Source organism: Salmo trutta, chromosome 36, assembly GCF_901001165.1.
Source record: "Salmo trutta chromosome 36, fSalTru1.1, whole genome shotgun sequence".
NCBI classification, from domain to species: domain Eukaryota; kingdom Metazoa; phylum Chordata; class Actinopteri; order Salmoniformes; family Salmonidae; genus Salmo; species Salmo trutta.
In genome coordinates, this window is record NC_042992.1 from 12,894,421 (window position 1) to 12,910,081 (window position 15,661).

General features: G+C 43.9%; 1 protein-coding gene across 1 annotated transcript in view; it reads left to right on the top strand.

Annotated features, from left to right (window-relative positions):
* Positions 1-15,416, top strand: part of LOC115175426 (endoplasmic reticulum membrane sensor NFE2L1) — a 35,769-nt gene extending 20,353 nt beyond the window's left edge. The window contains exons 4-5 of the mRNA XM_029734656.1: positions 9,980-10,460; positions 12,706-15,416. Coding sequence (XP_029590516.1) covers positions 9,980-10,460; positions 12,706-13,487 — 1,263 coding nt within the window. The 3' untranslated portion in view covers positions 13,488-15,416. The remainder of the gene's footprint in view (positions 1-9,979; positions 10,461-12,705) is intronic.
* Positions 15,417-15,661: the final 245 nt, after the last annotated feature.

Below are 15,661 nucleotides of genomic sequence, written 5' to 3' on the forward strand. Positions count from 1 at the left end.
TAGGCCTGACATATTACCTCTTTCAATGAGCTTTCCATTTTGATAGGCAAAATAACCCTAAAAACCTTTAGGCCTACCTATAGAAAACTGTAAAAAACCAACTCTGCATCCCTGCCCAGCCTGACGAGTGGCCTGAAGGCTGTTTAGCATCCCCAGTGGCTCTGCAAGCGCTGAAAGGATATTCTCTGCTGCTGGCCGGCTCTCCAGGCACAATCACACGAGCCTGAAGCCAGACTCTAGCCAAACTCCTGTTTCTAAAAATTCATTCAAAGGCACTGAATTTTTCATTTCATTTGTATTTCATTCTAAGTCACAGACTATATGCGCAATTTATTGACTATAATGATTTAATACAACGAAATGTTTAAATGCTGAGCGCTTTATGTCCCTGCCAGCCCAGTGTCAAACTCACAGATGCTTCACAATGTATTTCTTTGTAGGCTACAACCTTGAAACAATTTTAATCATATAGCCTAAATAATTAAATGTTCGTTCCTTAGGCTACCTGTCTGGCTCCTGACTAATTTAGTGTTTATTCCATTTAATACGACATGTAGCCTATTTCAAATGACGAGCGCGTCTTATAGTTTGTTATAATACTTTTCATTCAAATCATATGATTTGGTTTCAATGCTTAACTAAATGGAAGGTCCAGACAGTCACACAAATAGATGGGTGTTGGTTAAATTGTGATTTAAAAAAAAAATTGAAGCGACACTATTTTTTTTGGAATGGTTGGAAAGGATGTGGAGGCCACGCTCCGCTCCATGAGCGATGAACGGGATTTCCGACTGCTCAACTCTGCTCACATACTCTGGCTCTAACCAATGGCTCACTTGCACAGTGTTGCCCTGGATCATGTGACCAGTGACATCAGGGTACAGGCTACAATTTGTTGTGCATACCCCACGCTTCTGCAGTATCATCACGTTGACTGTTCCCCAGGCCTCAGCAACAGTTTTAAGGGAGGAAATATACTCCTGTCTCCAGAAGCAGGAAATCTGAGTGGTTCCTATGACGAATATCCGGAACGGCTGGTACAGACGGTATTTCCTGGTTACGAAAAGGGGCTGGACTTTCCATCCCATTCTAAACATATGTGCCCTCAGCAAGCACCTCAGTCGCCTGCTATTAGAGCGGAGTCCATGGTACAAGCAGTGTTACACACATCCTTGCTACTGTCCCATATTCATTCTAGGCTTCATAAGAAACCAGAAAAAGAGCTGTATGACTCCATCTCAGCGCATTCCTGTTTCTGGGTATTGAGCTAGACTCACTCGCGTATCACACTTCTCTATCCCCACAGAGGGTGCCCGGGTTCCGGCTCTGCTCTCGCCTATGCCTACTGGGGATGATGCCTTCTGTGATGGAAGTCGTTCAGTTTTAGCTAGAGATGTTTTTTTGCATTGGATGTATCTCAATCCACCAATGTCGTACTTCCGCATCTGCAATGAAAGGTGGCAGAGCTAGAGCGGTGTTTGTCAGACCATGAGACATTCTGAAAATTGGTCTACTCGCGAAAACATCTGTAGCATCTGAAAGGTTTGACCTATAAACTATTATAGAAAGGGGAGACTCTCATGAACATGATGGTGTTCTCCGTTTTGCTCACCCACCAGTGTCACGGGACTTGTCTGAAGGTAACCAGTACCAGTTTAAAAAAATTGAAGAATTAAGGTAGTTGTGTCCTACCCAGAAAAAGGGGTTAAATATGTGTAACAAAAAAAGAAAATATATATATATATATATGTGTGTGTGTGTGTGTGTGTGTGTGTGTGTGTGTGTGTGTGTGTGTGTGTGTGTGTGTGTACACACACAGTTGAAGTCGGAAGTTTACATACACTTAGGTTGTAGTCATTAAAACTCGTTTTTCAACCACTCCACAAATTTCTTGTTAATAAACTATAGTTTTGGCAAGTCGGTTAGGGCATCTATTTTGTGCATGACCCCAGTCATTTTTCCAACAATTGTTTACAGACAGATTATTTCACTTATAATTCACTGTATCATAATTCCAGTGGGTCAGAAGTTTACATACACTAAGTTGACTGTGCCTTTAAACAGCTTAGAAAATTCCAGAAAATGATGTCATGGCTTTAGAAGCTTCTGATAGGCTAATTGACATCATTTGAGTCAGTTGGAGGTGTACCTGTGGATGTATTTCAAGGCCTACCTTCAAACTCAGTGTCTTTTTGCTTGACATCATGGGAAGATCAGCCAAGACCTCAGAAAAAAAATTGTGGACTTCCACAAGTCTGGTTCATCTTGGGAGCAATTTCCAAACACCTGAAGGTACCAAGTTAATCTGTACAAACAATAGTACGCAAGTATAAACAACATAGGACCACACAGCCATCATACCACTCAGGAAGGAGCGTACTGTCTCCTAGAGATTAACGTACTTTGGTGCGAAAAGTGCAAATCAATCCCAGAACAACAGCGAAGGACCGTGTGAAGTTGCTGGAGGAAACAGGTACAAAAGTATCTATATCCACAGTAAAATGAGTCTTATATCGACATAACCTGAAAGGCCACTCAGCAAGGAAGAAGCCACTGCTCCAAAACCGCCATCAAAAAATCCAGACTACGGTTTGCAACTGCACATGGGGACTTTTTGGAGAAGTCCTCTGGTCTGATGAAACAAAAATAGAACTGTTTGTCCATAATGACCATCGTTATGTTTGGAGGAAAAAGGATGGATTGGCATCATGAGGATGGAAAATGATGTGGATATATTGAAGCAACATCTCAAGACATCAGTCAGGAAGTTAAAGCTTGGTCACAAATAGGTCTTCCAAATGGACAATGACCCCAAGCATACTTCCAAAGTTGTGGCAAAATGGCTTAAGGACAACAAAGTCAAGGTGTTGGAGTGGCCATCACAAAGCTCTGACCTCAATCCCATAGAAAATTTGTGTGCAGAACTGAAAAAGTGTGTGTGAGCAAGGAAGCCTACAAACCTGACTCAGTTACTCCAGCTCTGTCAGGAGGAATGGGCAAAAATTCACCCAACTTATCTTGTGGAAGGCTACCCAAAATGTTAGACTTCCGGCGCCGACAGAGATGGCCGCCTCGCTTCGCGTTCCTAGGAAACTATGCTGTATTTAGTTTTTTTATGTGTTATTTCTTACATTGTTACCCAAGGAAATATTAGGTTTTATTACATACAGTTGGGAGGAATTATTGGATATAAGAGCAACGTCAACTCACCAACATTATGACCAGGAATACGACTTTCCCGAGGCGGATCAATGGCTTGGATCCCAGCCGGCGACCCAAAACAACGGCGTCGCAGAAGGGGCAGACGGAGCCGTCTTCTGGTCAGGCTCCGTAGACGGGCACATCGCGCACCGCTCCCGAGCCTGGACATTGGCGAGATGTAGTCTCTTGACAACAAGGTAGACAAAATCCGAGCAAGGGTTGCCTTCCAGAGAGACATCAGAGATTGTAACGTGTAATGACTCACTTGGGATACGTCAGTCAGTACAGCCACCCGGCTTCTTCAGACATCGCGCCAACATAAACAAACATCACTCTGCTAAGAAGGGCGGGGGTGTATGCCTTATGATTAACGAGGCGTGGTGTGATCATAACAACATACAGGAACTCAAGTCCTTTTGTTCACCTGACCTAGAATTCCTTACAATAAAATGCCGACCGCATTATCTACTAAGAGAATTCTCTTTGATCATAATCAGTCATGTATATCCCCCCCCAAGCAGACACATTTGAAGGCCCTGAAAAAAATAGATTTGACTCTATGTAAACTGGAAACCACATATCCTGAGGCTGCATTTATTGTAGCTGGGGATTTTAACAAGGCTAATCTGAAAACAAAGCTCCCTAAATTTTATCAGCATATTGAATGTGCGACCCGGGCTGGCAAAACCCTGGATCATTGTTATTCTAACTTCCGAGACGCATATAAAGCCTTCCCCCGCCCTCCTTTCGGAAAATCTGACCACGACTCCTTTTTGTTGTTCCCAGCCTATAGACAGAAACTAAAACAGGAAGCGCCCGTGCTCAGATCTGTTCAACGCTGGTCTGAACAATTGGATTCCACGCTTCAAGATTGCTTCGATCACGTGGACTGGGATATGTTCCGCATAGCGTCGGACAATAACATTGAGTACGCTGATTCGGTGAGCGAATTTATTAGCAAGTGCATCGGTGATGTTGTACACACAGCATCTATTAAAACATTCCCCAACCAGAAACCGTGGATTGATGGCAGCATTCGCGCAAAACTGAAAGCGCGAACCACTGCTTTTCATTAGGGCAAAGTGACCGGAAACATGACCGAATACAAACAGTGTAGCTATTCCCTCCGCAAGGCAATCAAACAAGCTAAGCGTCAGTATAGAGACAAAGTAGTCGCAATTCAAAGGCTCAGACACGAGAGGTATGTGGCAGGGTCTAGTCAATCACGGACTACAAAAGGAAAACCAGCCCCGTCGCAGACCACGATGTTTTGCTCCCAGACAATCTATACAACCTTTTTGCTCGCTTTGAGGACAACACAGTGCCAATGACACGGCCCGCTACCAAAACCTGCGGCCTCTCCTTCACTGCAGCCAACGTGAGTAAAACATTTAAACGTGTTAACCCTCGCAAGGCTGCCGGCCCAGACGGCATCCCCAGCCGCGTCCTCAGAGCATGCGCAGACCAGCTGGCTGGTGTGTTTACGGACATATTCAATCAATCCTTATCCCAGTCTGCTGTTCCCACATGCTTCAAGAGGGCCACCATTGTTTCTGTTCCCAAGAAAGCGAAGGTAACTGAGCTAAATGACTATCGCCCCGTAGCACTCACTTCCGTCATCATGAAGTGCTTTGAGAGACTAGTCAAGGATCATATCACCTCCACCCTAACTGACACCCTAGACCCACTCCAATTTGCTTACTGCCCCAATAGGTCTGCAGATGACGCAATCACACTGCACACTGCCCTAACCCATCTGGACAAGAGGAATACCTATGTAAGAATGCTGTTCATTGACTACAACTCAGCATTTAACACCATAGTACCCTCCAAACTCATCATTAAGCTCGAGACCCTGGGTCTCGACCCCGCCCTGTGCAACTTGGTCCTGGACTTCGTGACGGGCCGCCCCCAGGTGGTGAGGGTAGGTAACATCTCCACCCCGCTGATCCTCAACACTGGGGCCCCACAAGGGTGCGTTCTCAGCCCTCTCCTGTACTCCCTGTTCACCCATGACTGCGTGGCCATGCACGCCTCCAACTCAATCATCAAGTTTGCAGACAACACTACAGTGGTAGGCTTGATTACCAACAACGACGAGACGGCCTACAGGGAGGAGTTGAGGGCCCTCGGGAGTGTGGTGTCAGGAAACAAAACAAAGGAGATGATTGTGGACTTCAGGAAACCGCAGAGGGAGCACCCCCCCATCCACATCGACGGGACAGTAGTGGAGAAGGTGGACGGCGTACACATCACGGACAAACTGAAATGGTCCACCCACACAGACAGCGTGGTGAAGAAGGCGCAGCAGCGCCTTCTTCAACCTCAGGAGGCTAAAGAAATTTGGCTTGTCACCAAAAACACTCACAAACTTTTACAGATGCACAATCGAGAGCATCCTGTCGGGCTGTATCACCGTCTGGTACGGCAACTGCTCCGCCTACAACCGTAAGGCTCTCCAGAGGGTAGTGAGGTCTGCACAACGCATCACTGGGAGAAAACTACCTTCCCTCCCGGACACCTACAGCACCCGATGTCACAGGAAGGCCAAAAAGATCATCAAGGACAACAACCACCCGAGCCACTGCCTGTTCACCCCGCTATCATCCAGAAGGCGAGGTCAGTACAGGTGCATCAAAGCGGGGACCGAGAGACTGAAAATCAGCTTCTATCTCAAGGCCATCAGACTGTTAAACAGCCATCACTAACATTGTGTGGCTGCTGCCAACATACTGACTCAACTCTAGCCACTTTTAATAATGAAAAATTGATGTAATAAATGTATCACTAGCCACTTTAAACGATGCCACTTTATATAGTGCTTACATACCTTACATTACTCATCTCATATGTATATACTGTACTCTATACCATCTACTGCATCTTGCCTATGCCGTTCGGCCATCGCTCATCCACATATTTTTATGTACATATTCTTATTCATTCCTTTACACGTGTGTGTGTGTGTGTGTGTGTGTGTGTGTGTGTGTGTGTGTGTGTGTGTGTGTAAGGTAGTTGTTGTGAAATTGTTAGATTACTTGTTAGATATTACTGCATGGTCGGAACTAGAAGCACAAGCATTTCGCTACACTCGCATTAACATCTACTAACCATGTGTATGTGACAAATTTGATTTTGAAGTTAAACAATTTAAAGGCAATGCTACCAAATACTAATTGAGTGTATGTAAACTTCTGACCCACTGGGAATGTGATGAAAGAAATAAAAGCTAAAATAAATCATTCTCTCTACTTTTATTCTGATATTTCACATTCTAAAATAAAGTAATCTTACCTGACCTAAAACAGGGAATTTTTACTAGGATTAAATGTCAGGAATTGTGAAACTGAGTTTAAATGTATTTGGCTAAGGTGTATGTAAACTTCTGACTTCAACTGTGTGTGTGTGTGTATATATGTTACACACACACACACGTATGCAGTTACATATGTATGCAGTTATGTATGCAGTTACAGTCAAAAGTTTGTACACACCTACTCATTCAAGGGTTTTTCTTTATTTGTACTACTTTCTACATTGTATGATAAGTGACGATATCAAAACTATTAAATAACACATGGAATTATGTAGTAACCCAAAAAGTGTTTTAAACACATCCAAATATATTTTATTTTAGATTCTTCAAAGTAGCCAACATTTGCCTTGATGATGGCTTTGCATACTCTTGGCATTCTCTCAACCAGCTTCACCTGGAATGTTTTTCCAACAGTCTTAAAGGAGTTCCCACATATGCTGAGCACTTTTTGGCTGCTTTTCCTTCACTCTGCGGTCCGACTCATCCCAAACCATCTCAATTGGGTTGAGGTAAGGTTATTGTTGAGGCCAAGTCATCTGATGTAGCACTCAATCACTCTCCTTCTTGGTCAAATAGCCCTTACACAGCCTGGAGGTGTGTTGGGTCATTGTCCTGTTGAAAAACAAATTATAGTCCCACTAAGCGCAAACCAGATGGGATGGCGTATCTCTGCAGAATGCTGTGGTAGCCATGCTGGTTAAGTGTGCCTTGAATTTAAATAAATCAGCGACAGTGCCACCAACAAAGCACCATCACACCACTTCCTCCATGCTTCATGGTGGGAACCACACATGCAGAGATCATCCGTTCAGCTATTCAGCCTTTCACAAAGACACAGTGGGTGGAACCAAAAATCTCAAAGGACAGATTTCCACCTGTCTAATGTCCAATGCACGTGTTTCTTGGCCCAAACAAGTGTCTTCTTATTGGTGTCCTTTGGTAGTGGTTTCTTTGCAGCAAATCGACCATGAGGGCCTGATTCACACAGTGTCCTCTGAACAGTTGATGTTGAGATGTGTCTGTTACTTGAACTCTGAAGCATTTATTTGGGCTGCAATTTCTGAGGCTGGTAAGTCTAATGAACTTATCCTCTGCAGCAGAGGTAACTCTGGGTCTTCCTTTCCTGTGGCGGTCCTCACGAGAGCCAGTTTCATCATAGCGCTTGATGGTTTTTGCGACTGCACTTGAAGAAACTTTCAAGGTTTTTGAAATGTTCCGGATTGACTGACCTTCATGTCTTAAAGTAATGACGGACTGTCGTTTCTCTTTGCTTATTTGAGCTGTTCTTGCCATAATATGGACTTGGTCTTTTACCAAAACGGGCTATCTTCTGTATACCACCCCTACCTTGTCATAACACAACTGATTGGCTCAAACACATAAGGAAAGAAATTCCACAAATTAACTTTTATGTGCAAAGCTGTCATCAAGGCAAAGGGAGGCTACTTTGAAGAATCTCAATATTTTGATTTCTTTAACACTATTTGGTTACTACATAATTCCATATGTGTTATTTCATAGTTTTGATGTCTTCACTATTATTCTATAATGTCAAAAATAGTAAAAATAAAGAAAAACCCTGGAATGAGGTGTTGTGTTCAGACTTGTGACTGGTACTGTATATAAACTCAGGAAGTATATATATTTCCTGATTTAAAATAAATAATAATCTCCTAGATATAGGACAGATAATTCAACCTTGTTTCTTTTGCCATGTGTGTGTTATTCTATTTGTTTCTATGGGCTTTAGTAGTAATGGTATGACCATCTTAAACAATTCCATATGTCACATTAGCACCCCCTTCTCCCCCAACGTCTTAGACTCTAAGGAATTAAGCACAATCCATACAGAAAAATAAAAAAAATTCCGCTCCAACTATAAAAATAAAAATATTGGCAGATATGTTATCGGTTAATATTCCACTCTAAAATCGGAATCAGATGCAAAAAATATGGGTCGGACTCTAGACGAGATTGCACGTTGAGGGCCCCTCAGACCCTCTTTTCCACGGTTCTGCCAGTGGTTCTGATTCAGCCCACGTTGGAGAGGGTGCGCAGGTAGGGCTTACCATTGAGTCTTGTGGCTCCCCATTGGCCCAGGCAACCTTGGTTCGCGGAGATCATTCGGCTTTTAGGCGGGGATCTGTGGAAACTCATGTTGTCCTAGGCGCGCAGGCAGGTTTGGCAATCGAGGCCAGAGATTTGGTTCCCATGGGCTTGACCCCTGAGAGGGCTGATCTGATGGTTAAAGGTTTACCTCCGAAAGTTATTGCTACCATTGTCTGCAAGAGTTGTAGAGGGCTGTATGTGTAGAAGTGGCAAGCGTTTGAGCTCTGGTCCCAAGATAAAGGACTTTTCAGTGCTCTGAGGGACATCCTTATGTTCCTACAGGAGCTTTTCAAGCATTCTCCACTTAGACCGCTGTGCCACTCGGGAGACCAAGGCACTGCATCTCAGCGCAAGAGGCGTCACTGCGGTCCCTGGTTCGAATCCAGGCTGCATCACACCCGGCCGTGATTGGGAGTCCCATAGGGCGGCACACAATTGGACCAGCGTTGGCCGTCATTGTAAATAAGAATTTGTTCTTAACTGACTTGCCTAGTTAAAGGTTCAAATTAAAATAAAAAATGTAATGAAAAAGCAGTCTCGGCGTGTCATGTGGGCCGGAACCACAGCAGGGGCTCATCCCCTGGTGGTGCATTTTGTGAGAGGTGTACGTCATCTTAGACCGGTCTCTAAACTTTGGCACTGGTTTTGGAGGCACTGTGTGAGGCCCCCTTTTAAGGCTCTGGAGTCAGTGGATCACCATACACTTTTGGGAGGTTTTATTGCTTGGATGTTACTGCTCCCAGTATATAGTCACTGCTCCCAGTATTATGACTATAACTACTGTTCCCTAAAGGAGGGAAACAAGGTACAACACCTATTTGTCTCCGTACCGCCTGTTCCTGGGCACGGTGAAGAGCGGTATTAAATCGAAGGAATGATTCCGAACCTCACGCTTATCACCTGTGGAAGGCCGGGCCTCCAGCGAGGTCTGATTTTTATTGGCCTTGTCAGGCAGGATTGTAGATCCTTCAACTGAAGTCGTGAGAGTGCGACTCCCCCATAGTATGTTGTACCCAATTTCCCTCCTTCAGGGAACTGTAGTTATAGTCATAACTGTTTCATACCCCAAAGATGTTAGGTTTTACCTGGGAGTTGCTGTGACTTACCTGGGAGTTGCTGTGACTTACCTGGGAGTTGCTGTGACTTGCCTGGGAGTTGCTGTGACTTGCCTGGGAGATGCTGTGACTTGCCTGGGAGTTGCTGTGACTTGCCTGGGAGTTGCTGTGACTTACCCGTTCTGGGAGCTACTGTGATTTACCTGTGTAATACTGTGTTCTGCTCTTTGTATTTCAGGCCCGTCAGGGTGTGTGTATGTCTGCGCTTTTTATAATATGTGTGTTTTGTGTTATCCAGGATTTAGACCCGCTGGTTCCTCAGCAGCTGTCTGACCTCAACGCCGACATCTCCAGCGCCATCAGCCAGGACGTCAGTCTCCGTGACGCCATGGTAACAGGTTCCACCTACGATATGATCCCACCAAGGGGTGGAGTCAGGACCCTGGTCGCCCGGCAACCAAGAGGGCCCCTTTTCCAACTAGAATCCACAAACTCCTCTGACTCGTCACCAGGGACGACCACGGGGCTGGCTGCACTACCGTTTACCACGGTGGTCAACGGAATGAGTAACGGAATGTTGTCCCATGGTGCACTAGGTGGCTGTCTGGACGAGGCAGTGTTTGACCAGATCAACCTACTGGGGCTGGAGGGCTGCCTGGACAATATGGATGCCCAGCTCCTAGGGAATCTACAGGGCATCGACCCTCGGGTCCTGGAGGACCTTGACTCAGACTCCGGCCTCTCTCTGGAGAGCAGCTCTCGAGGCCCGACCTCCCCAGGTGAGTTGGAAGACTTATGGGGCTGCTTTAGAAAGGTGCAATGTTCAGATAGGGGACATGATGATCCTCTGATTTGCAAGAGAAGGAATCTCCTCAACCGTAGCCTATAGATTACACACATACAGTACCAGTCAAAAGTTTGGACTCATACCAGGGTTTTTCTTTATTTTTACTATTTTCTACATTGTAGAATAATAGTGAAGAAATCAAAACTGTGAAATAACACATATGGAATCATGTAGTAACCAAAAAAGTGTTAAACAAATTAAAATATATTTTAGATTCTTCAAAGTAGCCACCCTTTGCCTTGATGACAGTTTTGTGCACTCTTGGCATTCTCTCAACCAGCTTCATGAGGTAGTCACCTGGAATGCATTTCAATTAACAGGTGTGCCTTGTTCAAAGTTAATTTGTGGAATTTCTTTCCTCAATGCATTGAGCCAATCAGTTTTGTGACAAGGTAGAGGGGGTATACAGAAGATAGCCCTATTTGGTAAAAGACCAAGTCAATATTATGGCAAGAACAGCTCAAAGAAGCAAAGAGAAATGACAGTCCATCGTTAATTTAAGACATGAAGGTCAGTCAATCTGGAACATTTCAAGAAATGAAAGTTTCTTCAAGTGCAGTTGCAAAAACCATCAAGCGCTATGATGAAACTGGCTCTCATGAGGACCGCCACAGGAAATGAAGACCCAGAGTTACCTCTGCTGCAGAGGATAAGTTCATTAGACTTACCAGCCTCAGAAATTGCAGCCCAAATAAATGCTTCAGAGTTCAAGTAACAAACATCTCAACATCAACTGTTCAGAGGAGACTGTGTGAATCAGGCCTTCATGGTCGAATTGCAGCAAAGAAACCACTACTAAAGGACACCAATAAGAAGACTTGCTTGGGCCAAGAACCACGAGCAATGGGCACTTAGACAGGTGGAAATCTGTCCTTTGGTCTGAGTCCAAATTTGAGATTTTTGGTTCCAACCGCCGTGTCTTTTGTGAGACGCAGAGTAGCTGAACAGATGTTGGCTCCCGAGTGGCGCAGCGGTCTAAGGCAGTGCATCTCAGTACTAGAGGTGTCACTACAGACCCTGGTTCGATTCCAGGCTGTATCACAACTGGCCGTGATTGGGAGTCCCATAGGACAGCACACAATTTGGCCCAGCATCATCCGGTTTAGGGTTTGGCCGGGGTAAGCCATCATTGTAAATAAGAATTTGTTCTTAACTGACTTGCCTAGTTAAATAAAGATTTTAAACTAAAATCTTTGCATGTGTGGTTCCCACCATGCAGTATGTAGGATGAGGTGTGGAGGTGCTTTGCTGGTGGTGCTGTTGCTGATTAATTTGGAATTCAAGGCACACTTAACTAGCATGGCTACCACAGCATTCTACAGTGAGACGTCATCCGATCTGGTTTGCGCTTAGTCCCACTATCATTTGTTTTTCAACAGGACAATGACCCAAACATGCCTCCTGGCTGTCTATGGGATATTTGACCAATAAGGGGAGAGTTGGAGTACTGCATAAGATGACCTGGCCTCCAAAATCACCCTAACTCAACCCAATTGAGATGGTTTGGGATGAGTTGGACCGCAGAGTGAAGGGAAAGCAGCCAACAAGTGCTCAGCATATGTGGGAACTCCTTTGAGACTATTGGAAAAGCATTCCAGGTGGAGCTGGATGAGAGAATGCCAAAAGTGTGAATAACTGCTATCAAGGCGAAGGGTGGCTACTTTTTAAGAATCTCAAATATATTTTGATTTGTTTAAAAGGATCCAAACCTTTTTTGTTTTTTTTCAATTTTCACCTAAAATGACATACCCAAATCTAACTGCCTGTAGCTCAGGACCTGAAGCAAGGATATGCATATTCTTGATACCATTTGAAAGGAAAAGCAGCCAACAAGTGCTCCGCATATGTGGGTTCTCCTTCAAGACTGTTGGAAGAGCTAGTTGAGAGAATGCCAAGAGTGTGTAAAGCTGTCATCAAGGCAAAGTGTAGCTACTTTGAAGAATATATAATATATATTTTGATTTGTTTTACACTTATTTTGGTTACTACATGATTCCTTATGTGTTATTTCATAGTTTGTCTTCACTATTATTCTACAATGTAGAAAATGTCAACTTTTGACTGGTACTGTATATCTGCAGCATTCTAAGCATTGCACACTTCTGAATAGCTAGTTGAGCATTCTACATCTCCATTCTAAAGTAGCTTACATATTCCTATGTACATTTGACTCCCAGGTGCGTCGGAGGTGTCGTCAGCGTCTTCCAGTTCGTTCTGTGAGGATGAGGGCGGAGCTACGGGCTACAGCAGCGAGGCAGACTCCCTCCCCTCCAAGGGCATCGCCGACTACGACACAACATGGTCACCTGTGGACCTCAGTGAGAGTGTGTGGCACGACCACAGCTACTCCACCCCAGCCTTCTCCCACCCATCAGCCACCACATTCCCCCACAAAACCATCAAACAGGAGCCTTTCAGCGATGAAGACGATGACAGGGAGGATTACGAAGATCGAGAGCTTAGCCGCGACGAACTCCGCGCCCGGGCGTTGCACGTCCCGCTCTCGGCAACGGAGATCGTCAGCATGCCCGTGGAGGAATTCCTGGAGCTGCTGGAGGGACGTGGCCTATCTGCAGCCCAGGTCACCCTCCTGAGGGATATCCGGAGGCGAGGGAAGAACAAGCTGGCGGCACAGAACTGCCGCAAGCGCAAGCTGGATGCCATCACAGGGCTCCAGGAGGAGGTGGAGAGGCTGCAGGCCCAGAGGAACCGGCTGCTCAGGGAGAGGCAGCACACGGCCAAGGCTCTGGGAGCTGCAGGCCAGCGCATGGAGCACCTCTCCAGGGACGTCCTTTCCAGGCTGAGGGACGACTCCGGACGACCCCTGACCCCAGAGAGATACACCGTGCAGTGTGGGGCCAATGGGAGGGTCGTGGTGCAGCAGATCAGGCGGCCTGGTGTTGCCTCGACGACAGCTGGAGGTAAAACGGACAAGAGGAAGAAGGAGAAGAAGCCTTGATGCTGGGACTTGAAGTTTTAAGGATGTGCTATTGTTTTCTCTGAACTTATGGGCCAGATTCTGGTCATGTGACTGTGTTTCCGGATCTTTCTCTTCCTTCTTGTCTGGACTCTCTGACCTTGGGAGCCTAAAAGGACAGAAATGCAGAAAAAAATGTAACCCAAAAACGTGCATGTAAATACAAATATTACGGAATATGTGTGAATGATGGAGATTTTTTTTCTGGAAAAAGAAACGTAGCTCAAACACTGGACTCTAATGGTTTCTTGCTATATAAATGCAAGGGTTTTATCATTTAAAGCATTTCTTACAAGGAGAATTGTAATATTTCCAACTAAAATAAATTATAGGCTAGTTAAAAAGGGAATTTCAATTATATAGCTTAAAGGCTTAATGCAGACTTTTTATATCAAATCATTTCTGCGTGACAATGAAGTACCTTACTGTAATAGTTTTCCATTAAAATGCTGGCAAGAATTTTGCTTGGACTGTCTGGGTGTGGTCTGGGGGGGGCACTGAAAACTAGCTGTTATTGGCAGAGCGGTTTGGAACTCAATTTGTTGGTCTATTAACTAATTTAACACCTGGTGATATCAACAGGCAAATTGAAACACCACCCATGCAAAGCCTGCTGATGTAGAAGGTCCTGTGTAGATTTTCAACCAGCATCTATGAGAAAATAACACTGATGATCACATTTTTTCACACTTTCATAGTGTTGTTTCATCAGCTGTTGTACAATATGATACACAACACAGGAAAAACAGAATGTTGACTGCACTGGGCCTTTAACCTCAACTGGAAATTGATAGTAGTTTTTTTGGCATCTATTGATAAAGATTTCTAACATTCTGAAAAGTTCTAAAGACCAATGTTCCCCCATACATCCTAGTTCTGGAGTTTTAAGTTGAAATTCTTTCAAAACTGAATCTAACTGGCGACATGTTAGACATGTCATTTGAAATATGACATTTGAGACTTTACTTTTTTTTTAAAAAGTGATTCATAGATGTAGATATTGCTTTATGTATGATCACTTTTTATACGTTTTTATTCAATTTTTATTTTTTTTAAGCACTGTATGCTTCCTCTCTCTGATATTTTGAAACAGGGCTTTGAGTTTGATGGTTTTCATTCTACCTCACAACTACAATGGATTTATATGGATGGTTTGGGCTGATTTTGGGAGAGACCATTTTTTTTTATTCCATGGGGAGATGAGTGGTTGGGGAACACAAGTGCACTCAAGTCACTGCAAATGCTTCACTGTAGGTCAAGGTTGGTGATACAACTGACCTAACCCTCCTTAACTTCTTGAAACAATTCTTTCACCCACTTTTGTGTTCCGAAGTAAAGTGTGCTTGTTGTATGTGTGTGTATTATTTGAGAAATGCTCACAGAGATTGAAGAAAATGTGTACTGAAAGATAAAACCAGAAAAAAAGTATACTGTGCAGAGTTATACAAGAAAGTCGAAGGTAGGCTATATAGTACCTGCATCAAGCAAGTGAAAACATATGTGGTCTTTATTTCAATAAATATTGAAGATTTTCTTTACGTCTCAGAAGTTAGTTTTGCCTTGGACAAAACCAATCCGATTCCCAGGTTGAACAGATTTTTTCATTTTCGAATTGTATTTTTTATTTTTTGCCACTTTTAGTTTTGTGTGTTTTCTGATTGCCATGTGTGTTCGAGTAAATGAGGCTGAATGAGTTTTTTAAAAATCCATAAAATAAAAAGTTGTTTTTTTCTTTATTGTTTTATATATAAACATGGCTTAGCTCGACTGGGATTGATTTGTGTTAAAGCTGTACGGGGCAGGATGTTAAACTGAGTTATGTGACTTAAATCTCCTTTTTCTAAGAGCACTAATGATGTTCTTGGTGATATGGTTCTTTCCTAAGAAAAAAAATTAAATGTTTAACAAAACGAAGTTGTCTGTGTTAGGTCTTTGGTCTCGTATTGACGGCATGTTTAGCCCACCTCAAGACTCACTCTCAATATACACACAGGCTACTCTACTGGAGCAGGGCCTGGTTTCATGGTTCTATTAATGAACTTAAAGGAAAACTGCTCCCAAAAACTATCTTTTGGTATTTGTTTCATTACTCCAATGCTGACATAGTCCTAAAATGTTTTGCTTGTCAGCAATCAAGTTTAAAAGATATGTAACTT